General features: G+C 43.3%; 1 protein-coding gene across 2 annotated transcripts in view; it reads right to left on the bottom strand.

Annotated features, from left to right (window-relative positions):
* Positions 1–15,445, bottom strand: part of LOC135907568 (proteasome adapter and scaffold protein ECM29) — a 505,292-nt gene that overhangs the window by 463,273 nt on the left and 26,574 nt on the right. For both annotated transcript variants that reach the window (XM_065439250.1, XM_065439249.1), the window contains exon 2: positions 8,074–8,204. In XM_065439250.1, the coding sequence (XP_065295322.1) occupies positions 8,074–8,204 (131 nt within the window). The remainder of the gene's footprint in view (positions 1–8,073; positions 8,205–15,445) is intronic.

The following is a 15,445-nucleotide window of genomic DNA, read 5'->3' as shown; positions in this document are numbered from 1 at the left end:
ACTGAGCAGCCTGATTTTTATAAATATCATACAAAGCCGGCAAACAATAACACCAAGGACAACACAAGAGAAATGACTTGGAAGGGTAAGTTCTCATAGTGAAACATAAATACCCAAAAAAGGGGATGGAGAAACGGCGCTGCAGTAGCTCAGTTGGTGGAGCATCACATGTGTAATGCGAAGACGTGGGATCGTTCCCCACCTGCAGCAAGTTTTTTTTTTTCATCCACTGTCATGTACATTAATTTATCATTTCTTTAATTAATTTAGTAAGTACAAGTAATTTCCCCTATGTAGTCCTCAGTGTCATTGTTTGTCGGCTTCCTACGACAATATTAAAGATCAGGCCCCTCGTTAACCTCATTTCTTCTCGTTTATTACATAACGATGGTCTAGAATCTGGCAACATTAATGCACCATTAATGCAAAATTAATGCCTTCAGGTAGCACTTGTGGGTTTTAAACCGGTTGCCTTCACCCAAAAAGATCTCCTACTCATGATGCCTGCGGCAGAAAGGATGTTCCCCATCCGCCGCCAAGGTTTGCAAGTGGTGGCGCTGGCTAACACTTGCAGGGTTAGTTCTAGTAGTAAAGCATAAATACCCAAGAAAGTGGATAGGGAAACAGCACCGCGGTAGCTCAATGGGGAGAACATGGCACATATAATGCGATGACGTAAAATCGTTCACCCCCCCATGCTGCAAGTTTTTAATCCACTTTCATTTCCATTAATTTATCATTTCATTTCAATTAGTAATTACAAGTAATTTCCCCTTTATTGTCCTTGGTGTGATTGTTGGCTTCTGATGATATATACATATATAGGGAATTACTAATACAATAAGTGAAAAAGCCTGGAAGTGCTTCTGTCAGTTATATTTATATTAACCAAACACAGACCTATTTATCAATCCCACATGGTGAACCACGGGGGCCTGAAAAATTATTTGAATTTGCAGTTATAATGCGTCTTTGGAGAAATATGTTCTCCAAAGATTAATGCTCCAATACCGAAGGTACACTTTTGCTAAATGAAGGCAATGTGTTGCGAAAACTTTAATTTAGAGTCTAATTTGATGCCCAAAAATGATACACAGTCGGAAACGGGAATGTGATGACCATCTAGAGTTATCTCAGGCAAGCCAGGTAGTATTCTTTGGCTAGAACGGAAAATCATGAATTGAGTTTTTGAAGGAATGATAATTATAATCTGCATAATCATAATCAGCATGGCTTTAGAAAGGGCCTCTCATGCGAGACACAGCTATTTGAATTTACAACAGACCTACACACTAACTTAAGTTATAACTTACAAATTGATTGCTTGGTTCTTGATTTTTCGAAGGCATTCGACCGTGTTGCACATTGTTGCCTAATATCAAAACTCTCTGCACTTAAATTGGACTGTTTTACCTTGTCAGGGGTCTGAAATTTTCTGTCTAATCGTCAGCAGTTTACTATTGCAAATAACTACTCTTTCTCAGTAACAGATGTTTCTTCTGGTGTACCACAGGGGAGCGTCCTCGGTCCCTTGCTATATCTAATTTTTATTAACGACCTACCTTAAAATTTGTCCTCCACCATCAGAATATCCGCTGACGACTGCATAATTTATCGCCCAATTAAAAATTCAGATGATCATCTCGCTCTTCGGCAAGACCTTCAACAAATTATTAGCTGGTGCAATAAGTGGCTAATAACTTTAAATACCACAAAATGCAAAGTAATGTCGTTTAACCAGAAGTTGACAACCTCACTGCATCCCTACCCCATTAACAATTACACTGTTACAACAGCTACACAATATAAGTATCTAGGAGTTCTATTTACATCGAATCTTTCTTGGACAGAGCATATCACATCCATTTCAGCTAATGCCTCCCAATCATTGGGGTACTTGCGACGCAACTTAAGAAATGTTCCTTCAAATGTTCGCAAGCTAGCTTAACTAATTCTTGTTCGTCCAAAGTTCAAGTATGCATCTCCCATTTGGTTCCCTCACCAGAAATACCTCATTGAAACGCTAGAATGGATCCAGAACAGAGCAAGCCGCTTCATCATAAACAATTACAGCTACCAGTTTAGTGTAACACAAATGAAAGTTAAGCTTTCATTGCAATCCTTGAACACTCGCCAAGACATTGCGCTTTTATCACTGCTCCACAAGTTTCTTCACTCCCCTCAAACACCCGCATGCTTAAAACGACCCTACTCCACGTCACATAGGCTTCATCATCATTTCAGCTATGCCCGCCTTTACGGTTGTACAAGAGCATTCCATTACTCCACTCTTCCTCATGCTATGAGAATATAAAATTCGCTCCCAGACAGCATTGCATGCCAGTCCAACTACGATTCATTCCATGATGCCTTGACTGAATGCATGACTAAAGAAATGTTAAGTTTTACGTTTGTCGCACAATGCTTTCTTGTACTCGCACTACCTTTTACAGCTTATTGTCGCATTATTACCGTTATGTCGCTATGTTTACCGTTCCGTTCGAATGTCGCGTCAGTAACTTTTCTGTCATTTTTTTTTTGATACTGTTAACACTCTGATCTTGTTAATTACACGACTTCACTGAAAACAATCTGTGTGATTTATTTCTTGTTATTATATTATGTTTTCTTCTTTTCCCTAGTGAATCGTGAACTAAATAATTCTTTTCCACCTTGGTTGCACTTGCGGTTGTAGTTTGTAAACAGATAAGGTTTACAGATTTCTTGCATTCTATGTATTTTCTATGTACTGCCCCCGTTACTCAATGCCTCACTTTGAGGCCTGTAAGGTACTTTCAAATAAATAAATAAATGGTTGGACGAGTACCATGCAACAATATGGCCAAGCTCATTGTTTAGTTTAAGGATTAAGGTTGTTAAAGAATTGTCACGCAACGAGATAGTAGCATCGCTGCACATAGTACATAATGTGCCGAATGAAGACACATGGGTAAATCATTATTTTAAATAGAGAATAGTAAGGGACCTAGTATGGAACCTAGTGGTACAGCTTGGTTAATAACTTTAGTATCAGAATAAGCACCTCCAAAAAAAAGCTGTTTGTTCTCTAGCATGTAGGTAACATTTTAGGAGTTTTATTACTGGACCGGTAATTCCCAGGGATTCTAGCTTAGTAAAAAGTATGTTACGATTAATTATATTGTAACGATGTTAATAAAGCAACTATATTTATTAAAGCTGAACTTGTGCCCACAAGTAAAAGTCACTGCGGTCGTGAAGAAATCCGCGGCAGTCGCATTCTCCAACTGGGCTCAAACCGTCTTCCTCGTCCTTCTCGCGTGACACCTTGTGCGCGTGGCACATGCGAGCCATGTCAAACCAGCTGCCCGTGCCACGAAGATCGCTGCTTGTTGCTGAACAACAACACGGTACGGCGTGCACAGGGTCCAATAGAAGGGCACGCAACTTGAATGTGACCAAGTTGTCGCGGCAATATCAAAAGCTTTAGTGAAGTCCAAGAATACCGAACCAACGAAGCTTCCTGTATCAATCGAGTGACGAATGTAGTCAGTTAGGGATATTAAAGCTAAGTTAGTTGAACTGCCAGCATGAAAACCAAATTGAGAAGATTGCAACAAATGAAATTTTTCAAGTAATTATTTAGGCACTTACAAAATAACTTCATAACAACTTTACTAATCGACGATAGAATAGAAATATTTTTGTACATTGAATACTCATGTAAGCCGAACGCGCTTAGGAGCAAGAGCCCCTGTCAGGCTATATGGCCTTTAGCTCTTGTTTCCTCTATCTATAATGAAGAAAGAAACTTCAAACTTCAAAAATGGCTAAAAATAAATAGGATGATAATTAAACACTTCCGTTTTATCACCTTTCTTATATGTACAGGAAAAACCTTTTAAGCGAAGTGGGAAAAATACATTTAAAAATATTACTAATTATGATGCAAAGTGTATCAGAAATAAGCGGTGCAACAAGTTTTGGAAGATACACAGAAATATTATCTAAGCCAGGGTTAGTATTCTTTAGAGTTAATACCATGGAACATACCTCATCTGTAGTTACGGGAAAGAGAAAAAAAGAATGACTGCAGCAATAAATGGGATAAGTAGTAGTCATATCACGACTGCTGTATATATTATAGAAGCAGTCACTGAAACTGTTTGCTATGCTAGAAGAATCAGTATGAGCTTTATTGTTGTACTAGTTTATTTTATCAGCAGTACCCGCCGTGATTGCTCAGTGGCTATGGTGTTGGACTGCTGAGCACGAGGTCGCAGGATCGAAGCCTGACCACGGCGGCCGCATTTCGATGAGGCGAAATGCGAAAACACCCATGTGCTTAGATTTAGGTGCACGTTAAAGAACCCCAGGTGGTCAAAATTTTCTGAGTCCTCCACTACGGCATGCCTCATAATCAGAAAGTGGTTTTGGCAGGTAAAACCCCATAATTTAATTATTTTATCAGCAGTATTACTGGACTCAGGCAATTTCATGAACGCATTAAGAAGTTGCCATTGTTTTTTGGGATTGTTCTTGCGTTTTGCAAATTCACTTTCATAACATACTGTCGTTTAGACTTCTTTAGCAAGTTATTCAGAATGTTACAATAATATTTATAGCGTGCTGCTAAGCGTACATTAAAAGGTTTCTGTTTAGTCTTTTTGTATAGGTTTTCTTTTTTCCTGATACTAGTCAGTAAACCTTTCGTTACCTAAGGGTTACCAGGAAACTTAAAATGTTTCTTGCATCTGACAGTAGTTGTGTTAGCACGAACAGTTTGTAGAAAAATGGAACAAAAATTTTCAAGAGCTCGATCAGGATCATGCAGGGAATTATTTACAGATAGTGTTAACAAAAAAATCTCAGTCAAAATTGGAGGAAAAGTAGCGAGGCTCGGACTGAGGTATTTCGGCCTGAAAGGAGACGAATATTGGGAAATGGTCTGTGATCTGAGTATCCATGACACCAGAGTTTGAAGTTCGCACGGTGTTAGTTAGAGCATGGTCAAGAAGTGTGTTGGTACCATGAGTAGAATGCCTAGTAGGAGAGATAATGATTCCGGTCCAAAACCAACAAGATAGTCTGTATAAGCTGTTACACTTCCATTGTCAACGTCAAGTAAGTTGATGTTAATATCACTGACAACTAGGACTTGCTTATTTCAACAAAATTTTTATCAGAACTATGGAGAGCTCATTCAGAAAATCAAGGATAGATGAAGAAGGGGAGTGGTATACACAACCAAGAATAAAACTGTTATGATTATGAGAATTCAGCTGTAAGTCCGTTTCAATCCATACCGATTCACAGCGATTGACATTAAGAAAAAGATCAAGCCTATGCTTATATTCTACACTAGGTGAAACGAATATTGGCGGCGAGGAGTTACGGAGTCGCCATCTATCGGAAGCGCCTCGCTGGCGTAGTATGAGGAATCACGTGGCGCGCGCCTCGTAGGTTTTGCTGTCAGCGCTCACTGAAAACACCACGCGGGCGCTCTCCTGGACATTTCTGCAAGTACTTTCGAAACGAGAGAAGTTTCTTACTGTCTAAATAATAATCATGGGCAAACTGAAAGCACACAATCGTTTACAGACGCTATCTCTTTAGCGAATACGTACAGTGAACGCCACTGCGCGCGGTAGCCGCGATGGAGTCTCCCGAACCGGCTTCTTGCGTGAAAGGTACGTAAACGCTGAGAGCAAACTATGTGAAATATGTTCTTATAGTGTTTGTATAACTAAATGGAGCGTAATAGAACGAAGCATCAATGCAGCGATCGCGCAGATTCGCAGCGACCGACTGCGCGTCTGCATGCTTGTCCGCGCACTGTTTCGCTTTCTCTGCGCACGCGTTTTCGCACCGTGCCATGAGCTTTGGCCGCACAATATGAGCATTTGACAGTATACAGGCAACCAATGTTGCGTGGGCGCTATCACAGCTGTTCAAAAATAATTTCATTGTAGAGACTTCGACGCCTACGGGGACTGTGATGTGCCGTCACGACAATTCAATCTTTTTTTTTTTTCTTCTAAATTCTTTGACCTTTCAATACTATTTCTCGAGTTGCGTCGCACTGTATGTTTATCGGTGTTCTCAGCGTGCCATTTCCCGCTGCTCCTTTTTTGTAATCCAGTGCATTAATTCATAACACAAACATGACCATATGCCATGCTTTTTTTAAATGTGCTTCTTACCGCTGCCTTTCCACTCCACTGAACTTACCAGTATCTATAGCATCCACAAGTTCATAGACCCAACCGTCACGACATTAGTCGGGCAGCGGACTCGGGCGAGCGTCTCAGTGCGCGTTTTCAGAACATCGCAGACAGGGCGCCTGAGCAGAAATCTTCCTCGCGTCTGTGCTTGCTGCATACCCGAGTTGTAGCCGATGACTGTTTGCCGGTTTTACCGTATTTACTCGCATAATGATCGCACTTTTTTTGTCAGAAAAATTGACGCAAATTCGGGGGTGCGATCATTACGCGGGTTAAATTTACCGCGAAAAAAAAAAATTTTTTTTCGCCACGTCTTTGCTGCGGGATGCGAGATTGCGGGTGCGGGACACCAAAACAAAAATGGCGGCCGGCGGAGCAAGCCGAGCGCGCCGAACGCGATTTTTTTTTCTTCTCGTGAGTACATTACGTGTATTGAAACAGTTTCTTCCGTATCAGTATCAGTGATGAATAATATCGTTAATATCGGCAAGTTTGCGGCAGTAACGTAGCCATGTCTACTTTGAGGGGACAGAAACAGGTGGGCGCGCTTAGCTGCCAGTGACATAGAAATGCATGGGTGACGTGCTGCGGAAACTGCGACATCTGTCTTCACTACTATCCCAATACGGCACGTTTCCGCTAAGGGTGGCCGAATATCTTAGCTGTGTTACAAGCGTCGGCGTATGAATAGGGTACACTTTTAACGTATCAGAGTAAACGTGGCTACTATCATTGCCGCGCGCGATTTGTTGCGTGCTCACGCGTGCAAAAGCAGATGAAAAGAATCGAAATGCGCCTTTATTGTTTTTGTTGAGGTCAACCATTATAAAGCCAACCCATAATAAAGGCAACTTTGGTTGTACCTCATTTTGTCATAGATGTGCGGAAAGTGATGGAAGTAATGAAATGAGGCATCTACTTAAGAATGTTTGGTGCGTGCAGGCCGCTTGGCTTGTCTTGAAGAGTCGTTCGCGTAGCATTCGACAGATGGTAAGCGCGATCATTATTAGCTAGACTTAGCACACGACATATCGCTGCGGCAAGTTCGGGGTGCGATCATTACGCGGGGAATAAAAAAAATCGAATTTTGACGACAAAATTTAGGGGTGCGATCATTACGCGAGTGCGATCATTATGCGAGTAAATACGGTATGTTTCGCGAGCCAAGCTTCACGCAGCTTCTTGTCCTGCGGCTACGTGTGAATAAGGCTGACACCGGACTCCGTTACGTGCGTCCGGCCCTGCGGCACCGAGCTGTAGCCTACCATGTTGCGCGCCTTCAAAGGCAGCCACTACCTATTGTAGTGCTTTCAAGCGTTGTAAAGGAGACACTCGAAGCGGGAAAATTTCGCCACTAAATGAGGACCGCAGCGTACGAGGGAATTTATACTCGTTTTCAGCTTGGTTCGGCGCGCCCGAAGCAGCCGACGCGGCCGCTGTGTCCACGTGATCCCTCCTAGCACGTCACGCCGACGGTGGCGCCAGCTTTTCCAGTGGTGGAGCTCGAGGCCAATAGCGGAACCACCGTATCGATACAGTAGCCTATTAGAACAGGGAAGGCAAGTGCTGCCCCACAAGACAGAAGTTCACTGCAAGGCTTGAAGTAATGAACACTGGTCAAACAAAGCATGTCTCTGGGACCAGCATTTTGACAATCTTCATCAGGAACAAAGGCACATACGCTTGTGAAAATGTAGGCTTTAGCAACACACCTTGTTCAACCACTGTTCATATCAGTGTTCGGCAGTGCGGTGAGATCATAAAATTCGAGGGTGTTGGATTGAAGCAGAGGCCCGCTGTGGACATAAATATTGCCGATGATCATGACAGTGTAAGCAACAAAATGGGGTGAGAAAGTGGCACCACTGACCTTCTTGCGAACGCTCTCATGGGGGCTGCCCAGCTTGCCCAAGACAGGAAGCAGGAACTTGGACAGCACAGACTCAAACTGCTCATCAGTCTCGGCTGTCACGAAGCGGAGGAAAACACGCTCCACCAGCACTGCAATGCACAAGCACACAGACTCCAGGCATGCAGGATACGTAGATATGCAGGATGTGTTTTGATTCTAACCACTTAAAAAGCACGGTTTTAGTGCTCCTTGCTGGCAGTGTAATCGCTATAGTAGTTTCACAAGATTGCAGTCCAAAAAGCACTCAGCCTATCTATTTGCCTGCTTCACCTGGCAAGTAAATAATCATTGTTGTATACATACCTAGGCCACAATTTTATAACAATGCCTTTTCCAATGTCAATGCCTTTCGGCACTTTTCACATTCGTCAGTGGCTGTGATCACTCGCGGACACAAAAGGCGCCAAAAGGCACTAGCACCGTGAAAAGGCATCACTACAAAATTGCGGCCCTAGTAATCGGAGATGCAAGTTGCAACAGATAAGTGGTCTTGAAACAATACCAGTCGGCAACAATGCAAGGCCAGAAAAACCAGGCAAACAAGGTTTCTGTTGACTGATGTTGACCAAGAGAAACAATCTCAGTAAAATTTGACCCATAACAATGGAGCAGTGAGTGCAAGATCCCTTAAGGTTGTTACGGTAAAGAAGCTAGTGATTGCACACGAAAGTCGGCAGTACCGTGACAATGTGAAGCATTTTATGCAATAGGCACGTGTGGAGCAGAAAGCATTGCTATAAACATTTAAACAGCCAGGCTAGAACAAAACAAAAAGGAATATGGGAACTGGAACACCTTTATATGTTCACCCCACATTGCATTACAAGGTTGTTTAGAACTTTCGAGATCAAATTATTCAGAGAGCAGCGTAAATTACAAAGCACTAACATTCGATGTAGACAAAAAGATTACAGTAACAGATCGAAACCACATCTTTTCTAATTTTGCGTGAATTCATTATTGCTCCAATCTTAGTGACTCACCGATACTGTTCATGTTCAGTATCACTGTAAACCCTAGAACGAACACCTACATGTTAACAAAAAATGATGTTACCTAACATTTGAAAAAAGCTGCACTTTACACACTAAACCTTTGTGCCAAATGGAACACTGCTCAATGTCTCCAGGGTGTCCTGTTCTCCAAAATCCAAAGCCCCAACTTGCAACATTCTAATGCATACTGTCCCGGATCTAGGTAACTGTCGGGAACCCTATGCAGGCACCAGTTTTTTGCACTGACTCTATCCAGAGCACAGTTAGCGTTGAGTACAAGTGTTGATGTAGCTATGCTAAATGCTCCACCTCATATTTTTGGCATACTAAAGGGACACTAAAGAGAAAATCTGTTCGGCTATCTTAGTAAATTACGCTTCTACAATACTAAAACCTACCATAGCCTGCAAGGTGGCGGGAACAAAAAACCGATGGCGACAACCCCCCTTAATTTCACACATCTCACCTTGACAACATCTGCTTCGGCCCGATTATCGGCAGCAGGTGGTGCCAATTTGGGCTAGTTCGTTAAACATCATGAACAGGCAAGAGTTACAAAAGACTACAACATGTGAGTTGTTGGTTCAATATGTTGATGGACTACATAGTATTGTCACGTGGTAGTGACGGTGAAGAAAGCAAAACGATGAATGGCGAAACTAGCATTTTATTGGGCAAACTTGTGCCCACAAAAGCAAGTCGCACTCAAAGACAGCAATAGCTGCGAACGTGATTGGCGATTGGCGAAAATGTGATCAGCGGGTCGAGCGCATCGGCTTTTATACATCAGTTGTCGAAGGTTCCAGAGTAATCACTGGGACCAGCGTGTCTTCCGCAAAGTTATACACTATTCGCACCATGCATACATGCAATCAGATTACACAAGTTTCGGTGACAGACAGTGGATGGAACCATCGATAACATTCCAAAAACTTCCGATATATGCAGGCGCGTCCTGCACTGCACAATAACATTTGTTAAGCGATGAAGCGTGGTCGCCTGATAAAGATAAACAAGTACACGTGTCAGTACTGTGAAGGAGTCAAAGAGAGTTCCGAGAATTTCTATTGTCATGACGGCCCAAATACATAAAGATACTTTCAAATCTGTGACATCATGCTGACGCACCAATGCTGAGGTTTCCGTATGAAATTTAAAACATGAAAGTTCAGCCTTCATTTTCGCTTACAGTAATCGACTTCTTACAGTGCAATTAAGAAAAAATAGAATTTTGAAATACCTTACTGGCTTAAACTGATTGAGTCTTTCTCTTTAGTGTTCCTTTGACTCATGCAAGCCTGCAATGCTTTGCTTTAACACTAATGATCACCCCAGAGCACAATCAAGCATTGCGAGCATTTTCAGAATGGCCCGTAGTAAGACAAAGCCACTTCTAGTAGGTACATCCCTCATTCAGCACATGACAAAATCTAGCAAGTTGGCATTCATCATGCATGCTTTTCTATTCTTTAGTCCTCAACTTGTTGCACTGCTATACCGTTATATTATGGTGAAATAAGGAAGTTGCCAGACCAGTATTCGAAGCTGTTCAGCCCAGACTTTAACCACACTGTTATTAAGGAGGCCCTGAAATCATCTTCAGTTTTGTAGAAGTGCACTCAGTCAATAGGGTGGGTGTTCGTGGTCATAAATAGCTAAATTTAAAGGGACACCAAAGAAAAAACTTCATGCAGAAACTCATTTGGGGGCTGTCTAAGTATGCGTAAGCATTGTGCCACTTGCTCGTCTCCACGCAGCCCGGTGTCATTATCAATGTTATGAAACTTGATACAGCCAGTACCAACGACAGCGCTGCAGCGACATGAACTGCTACGGACGGTGGCTCAAGGTAAATTGATGATGCAAACAAAGTACTGCAGGTGGTGGCTACAGGTGCGCTGATGATGTTCTGATCATTATAAGCCATTATCACACTTTAGCCTCTTATCCATCCACATCAAACCATCATGAACATGATCAACCGTACTCCGGTGGCAGCTGCATATGGCGCGGCCATGTGGGCCATATATTGAAAGCGATCTACAATGGAGACAGTGAGTACCGACTGCTAATAGCTTCATGCGCCGTGTTCTCGCTACTTAGTTCATGTTAAAGCGAGATGTGCGGGCCCCTATCTTGTAAGTGATCTGCGATGGGGACAGAGTGCAGCGAGTGCTGATAGCTTCGTCAGCACTGTGTTCTATCTGATTAGCTCGCGTTGAAGCAAGAAGCAGCATGAAGGTGAATTCACTTGCTGCTGGCCCTAACTTGAAAGTGATCGTTCTACACGACAGACGGATGGAGGGCCGGACAGTTTTCCTTGTTGGCTAAGCATATAAATGCTTATGCATTTAAAAACTGAACTTTCACATTCATTTTATCGACATCTTATCGTGAAATTTAAAAAATTAAGGTTTTCAATGAATGGTTTATCAGTCTGAATATATTTATGGTTTCTCCTCCTAGGCCCTTTATATGCTCTGTGTAACTCAAGCAATTTATTATCAGGTTTTTAATCTTTTCAGCATCACTGTCGTACCAGTAGGTTGTCCACTCTTTCCAGCTTGATGTGCGCAGTAACATGAAGTTGGAGGGCTCCAAGGTAGTTCTGCTATCTTGTCTATTTTACAGAAGCATAATTTCTCATCTCTCTTGGTTTGCTGTCTGGTTTTTTTTTTTAGAGCACTGCACAATGCACCGTCGACTTATGAGTAGTTATGCTGCACAGAGGGCACATCCAGCGATGGGAGGGGTTTGCATACCTGAAGTTTCTGCACTGATACCACAGCAATATTCCTTTTCAATGTTCGCACCGTAACGCGAGGCCCCCACTCATGCATGTTTCTGCCATTTTTCGTTATCTTATTGCAGGGTTTTCTTGATTTTGTTTTTTTGGCTCTGAAACAGCAACATTCTCGTGGAAACATGAGTGTCCGAACAGTACTAGGTAGAAGATACAAAACGAAGACAGGAATGTGAGGACCATAGCAAGAGTGCGGCATCATTTTTCCATTCTGCATAACGGAAAATAAACTGCTGTGTTCATTTTACAATACCTGAGGAAAAAAGTGGCGCTGGGCATGTACAACATTAAAAAGAACGCTTAACCCTGAAAAGGTTAAAGACCTGCATTGCCTTCAGTAACAGTGGCACTGCTCTACAAGTTTTCAGCCACCTCTGCACATTCCATGTAAAATGAGCAAGTGCTGTCAGTAAGATGAGCGACCTAATTAACTTCAGATGTGATACAGTCGACTACTGTTGATTCAACCGTGACGAGACGAACAAATTTGATCTAATTAACCGGTGGATCAAATAAAACATAATGCAGAAAAAACACCGAAATACAAAGCTGTTTCATTTGGTAGTATTTCCCTGTACGAACACGCCCTCAAATTAAAATTGCGCCTGCTTTCTTTGTGTCCAAATAGAACATTAACATAAAAATGATGTTAAATCTTTTAACCAAAATATAGACCTAATGCACACCCGATTTTTTAGCAAGAAAAATGTGAAAGGGTCTAATCTAATAAGTGTTGCACAATGGCGGCCAGTCTCTTAAAGTCAGCTTCGCTGCATCGTTTTTACAAGTCAGCTTCGTCACAATACACTAAAAAATTAAATTGTGGGGTTTTACATGCCAAAACCACTTTCTGATTATGAGGGGCACCATAGTGGAGAATTCTGGAAATTTTGACTACCTGGGGTTCTTTAGCGTGCACCTAAATCTAAATACACAGGTGTTTTCACATTTCGCCCCCATCGAAATGCGGCCGCCATGGCTGGGATTCCATCCCACGACCTCGTGCTCAGCAGCCCAACACCATAGCCACTGAGCAATCACGGTGGGTCCCAATACATTACTGTTATGCTTTAAACATGGAAATGCTGTGAAGGCTGTTTTCGTATAGTGTCCGAGTGCATCGCACAGGCAATTTTCTGTCTGATTTTCTCAAAAACGAAAACGCCAGTGTTGGGATTGGGTAAATACCATGAACAGATACTGTGGGCTATGGCAATTGCTTGAAAATCTTCCTAGGGCAGGCCGAATATAGGCATTTTTGACGGGAGATTGACGTGTGTTCAATGCGTTTACCGTCTTTCAAGCTCCGCCGAGACAGACGCTGCCACTAAAGAGGTCACTATAGAGGTCACCTTAGGGTTCCGGCACACGTGTGTCGAGAGATGAAGTTCGCATTATCTGGCGAAGGTAAATTTTAGGATGGAAATAACAAAAGTTTGGGCCCACTGAAATGCATGAATGCTGGCCAGGATTAAATTATCTAAAATATCACATTAACTGGAGGCGAATTAACAAAAATCTACTGTATTATTTGGAATAATTCAGGCATATCACTCCACTAAGCTTATTTTCAATATTGCATGCACACATAGTAATTTTTGCCAAAGTTCAGTGCAGAACATTTTCATTGGCTGAATAAAACACACTACCATCACGTCAAATGTGACACTTCTAACATGCCAATTTGCCATGTGTAGGCAAAAGAGTTGAGTCAAAAGATGAAGGCATTGTTCTTAAGGAAGTTTGGATTGGAAGCTGTCAATTCATAACATTTATCCGTGTTTCACCGAACTGTGAACAAGCACTAACATCACCCCATTTTTTAAGCACAGTAGTCTGCTTCACTTCCGTGCCAAAAATAAAAATGCTTACTTGCAACTCACTGGCATCATGCTGAGGAAATTGCAGTATGTGATGCTGAATTGTTGAATTGCTAAAATGCTAAGATTGCTGCTCATCGCTCCTGTGAAAAATCTCGCCTTCCGCGTAAATATGTTTCATACTTCAAGAGATTAAACCACAAGTCATCCGAGGACGCTCCGGGCGCTCAGGCGCAGTCTAATTTTCTGGCATTAAACGAATGTCACTTAATCAGCCCTGCAGCTGAATCGTGCACCGGGTCTAGGCCTAGTGCCTCCGGTGATGCGCTGGCGGCGGTAGGTTCACCAGCACCACTCGTCACAATGGCATTACCGGCCGCACAATTGACACCTGAGCCTGGATCCCAGCTCCTGGTTCCTCCTCCAAGTCCTTTGGCTACGGCCCACCTGCCGCCTTCCCAAAATGCGCATCAGACCGTGAACGATCTGCCCTCAGGGCGAAGCCCGGCGATGGCTTCCCAGACACCGATTGGGAATGGGGCTCCAACCGTGCATGACGAACCAAGTACCCCTATGGACTTGTCTTCTGCGCTACCATCTGTGTTGTCAGCCCCCCGTGGTTCTCATAAGCGTCCTTCGGAACAGTTTGCACCAGATTCGTCTTTGGCCAACAGCAGCTCCCAAGGCAAGCGTTCCTGTCTAATGACTGACCACCCAGTTGTGTTGACACTGGGCTCAGTTTGCTATAAAGCAACCATTAAAGCTCTGGCCCCCACAAGCCTCACGGAGATTCTGAACAGGATTATTCAGGCTAACCTAGACGCTTGTCTTGGCACCACAGGCTTCTGTGGCTTCACGGCCGGGAAGAAGTCAAATACCATCGCTGTGTGGCTCCCGACATTGGTTGCTCTTGAGCGTTAGCAAACGCTTCAGCGTCTCTCGATCACAAACGAAGTCACTGTGCCAGTCCAGGTGTACCTGGTAGAGGGCTCGGACTTACAGCGTTGTGTCGTTTACAACGTTGACGTTGGCGAGGACCAGGCTGCTCTCCAGCGTGAGCTCTACTGTCCTACTAACCGTGTCATTCAAGCACGTTACATGAAAAAGGGGCGCTCTTCCATCGTCACCTTGCAGGGCCCACCAACTCCCCCAGCCCGCCTGTACTACTATGGCTACGTTCTACGACCTCGGCCATATAAACCCAGTGTCGTCTATTGTTACAACTGTTTCCGACCTGGTCACACGCGCCGATCCTGTCCGTTTAAGGTGCCAGATGAAGCTGTACTAGCAGGCAAAGTGTCTTACCGATGTGGACTGTGCAAGACGGACGACCACGAGATCACTTCTCCAACTTGTCCCACAAAGCAAAAGGCCACTCAGAAGGTTCGTCGCAGGATTCATAAGCAATGGCCTCAGCATGCTGCCACACAAGCAGTGCCAACATCTAACAGGTTTGAGGCGCTCCAGTGGGATGACGACTGGCCAGAGCTTTCCGAGCCCAACCTGCCTGCACCCCATTCCCAACAGACTTACAGTGACAAAATTCACAAAGACCGCGATCGCCCGCTGATTACACAAAAACATAGCGTGCCGGAACATCTGCGCGATGATATGGCAGCAGTTGACAATCAAATTGCTTGCCTTTTAGCGGAGGTTTACAAGCTCCAACAGCACCGTGAACTACTTGCACATCGCCAACGTGCAGTGGAATC

Source organism: Dermacentor albipictus, chromosome 1 (genome assembly GCF_038994185.2).
Source record: "Dermacentor albipictus isolate Rhodes 1998 colony chromosome 1, USDA_Dalb.pri_finalv2, whole genome shotgun sequence".
NCBI classification, from domain to species: domain Eukaryota; kingdom Metazoa; phylum Arthropoda; class Arachnida; order Ixodida; family Ixodidae; genus Dermacentor; species Dermacentor albipictus.
This window is presented reverse-complemented; position numbering and strand designations above follow the sequence as displayed.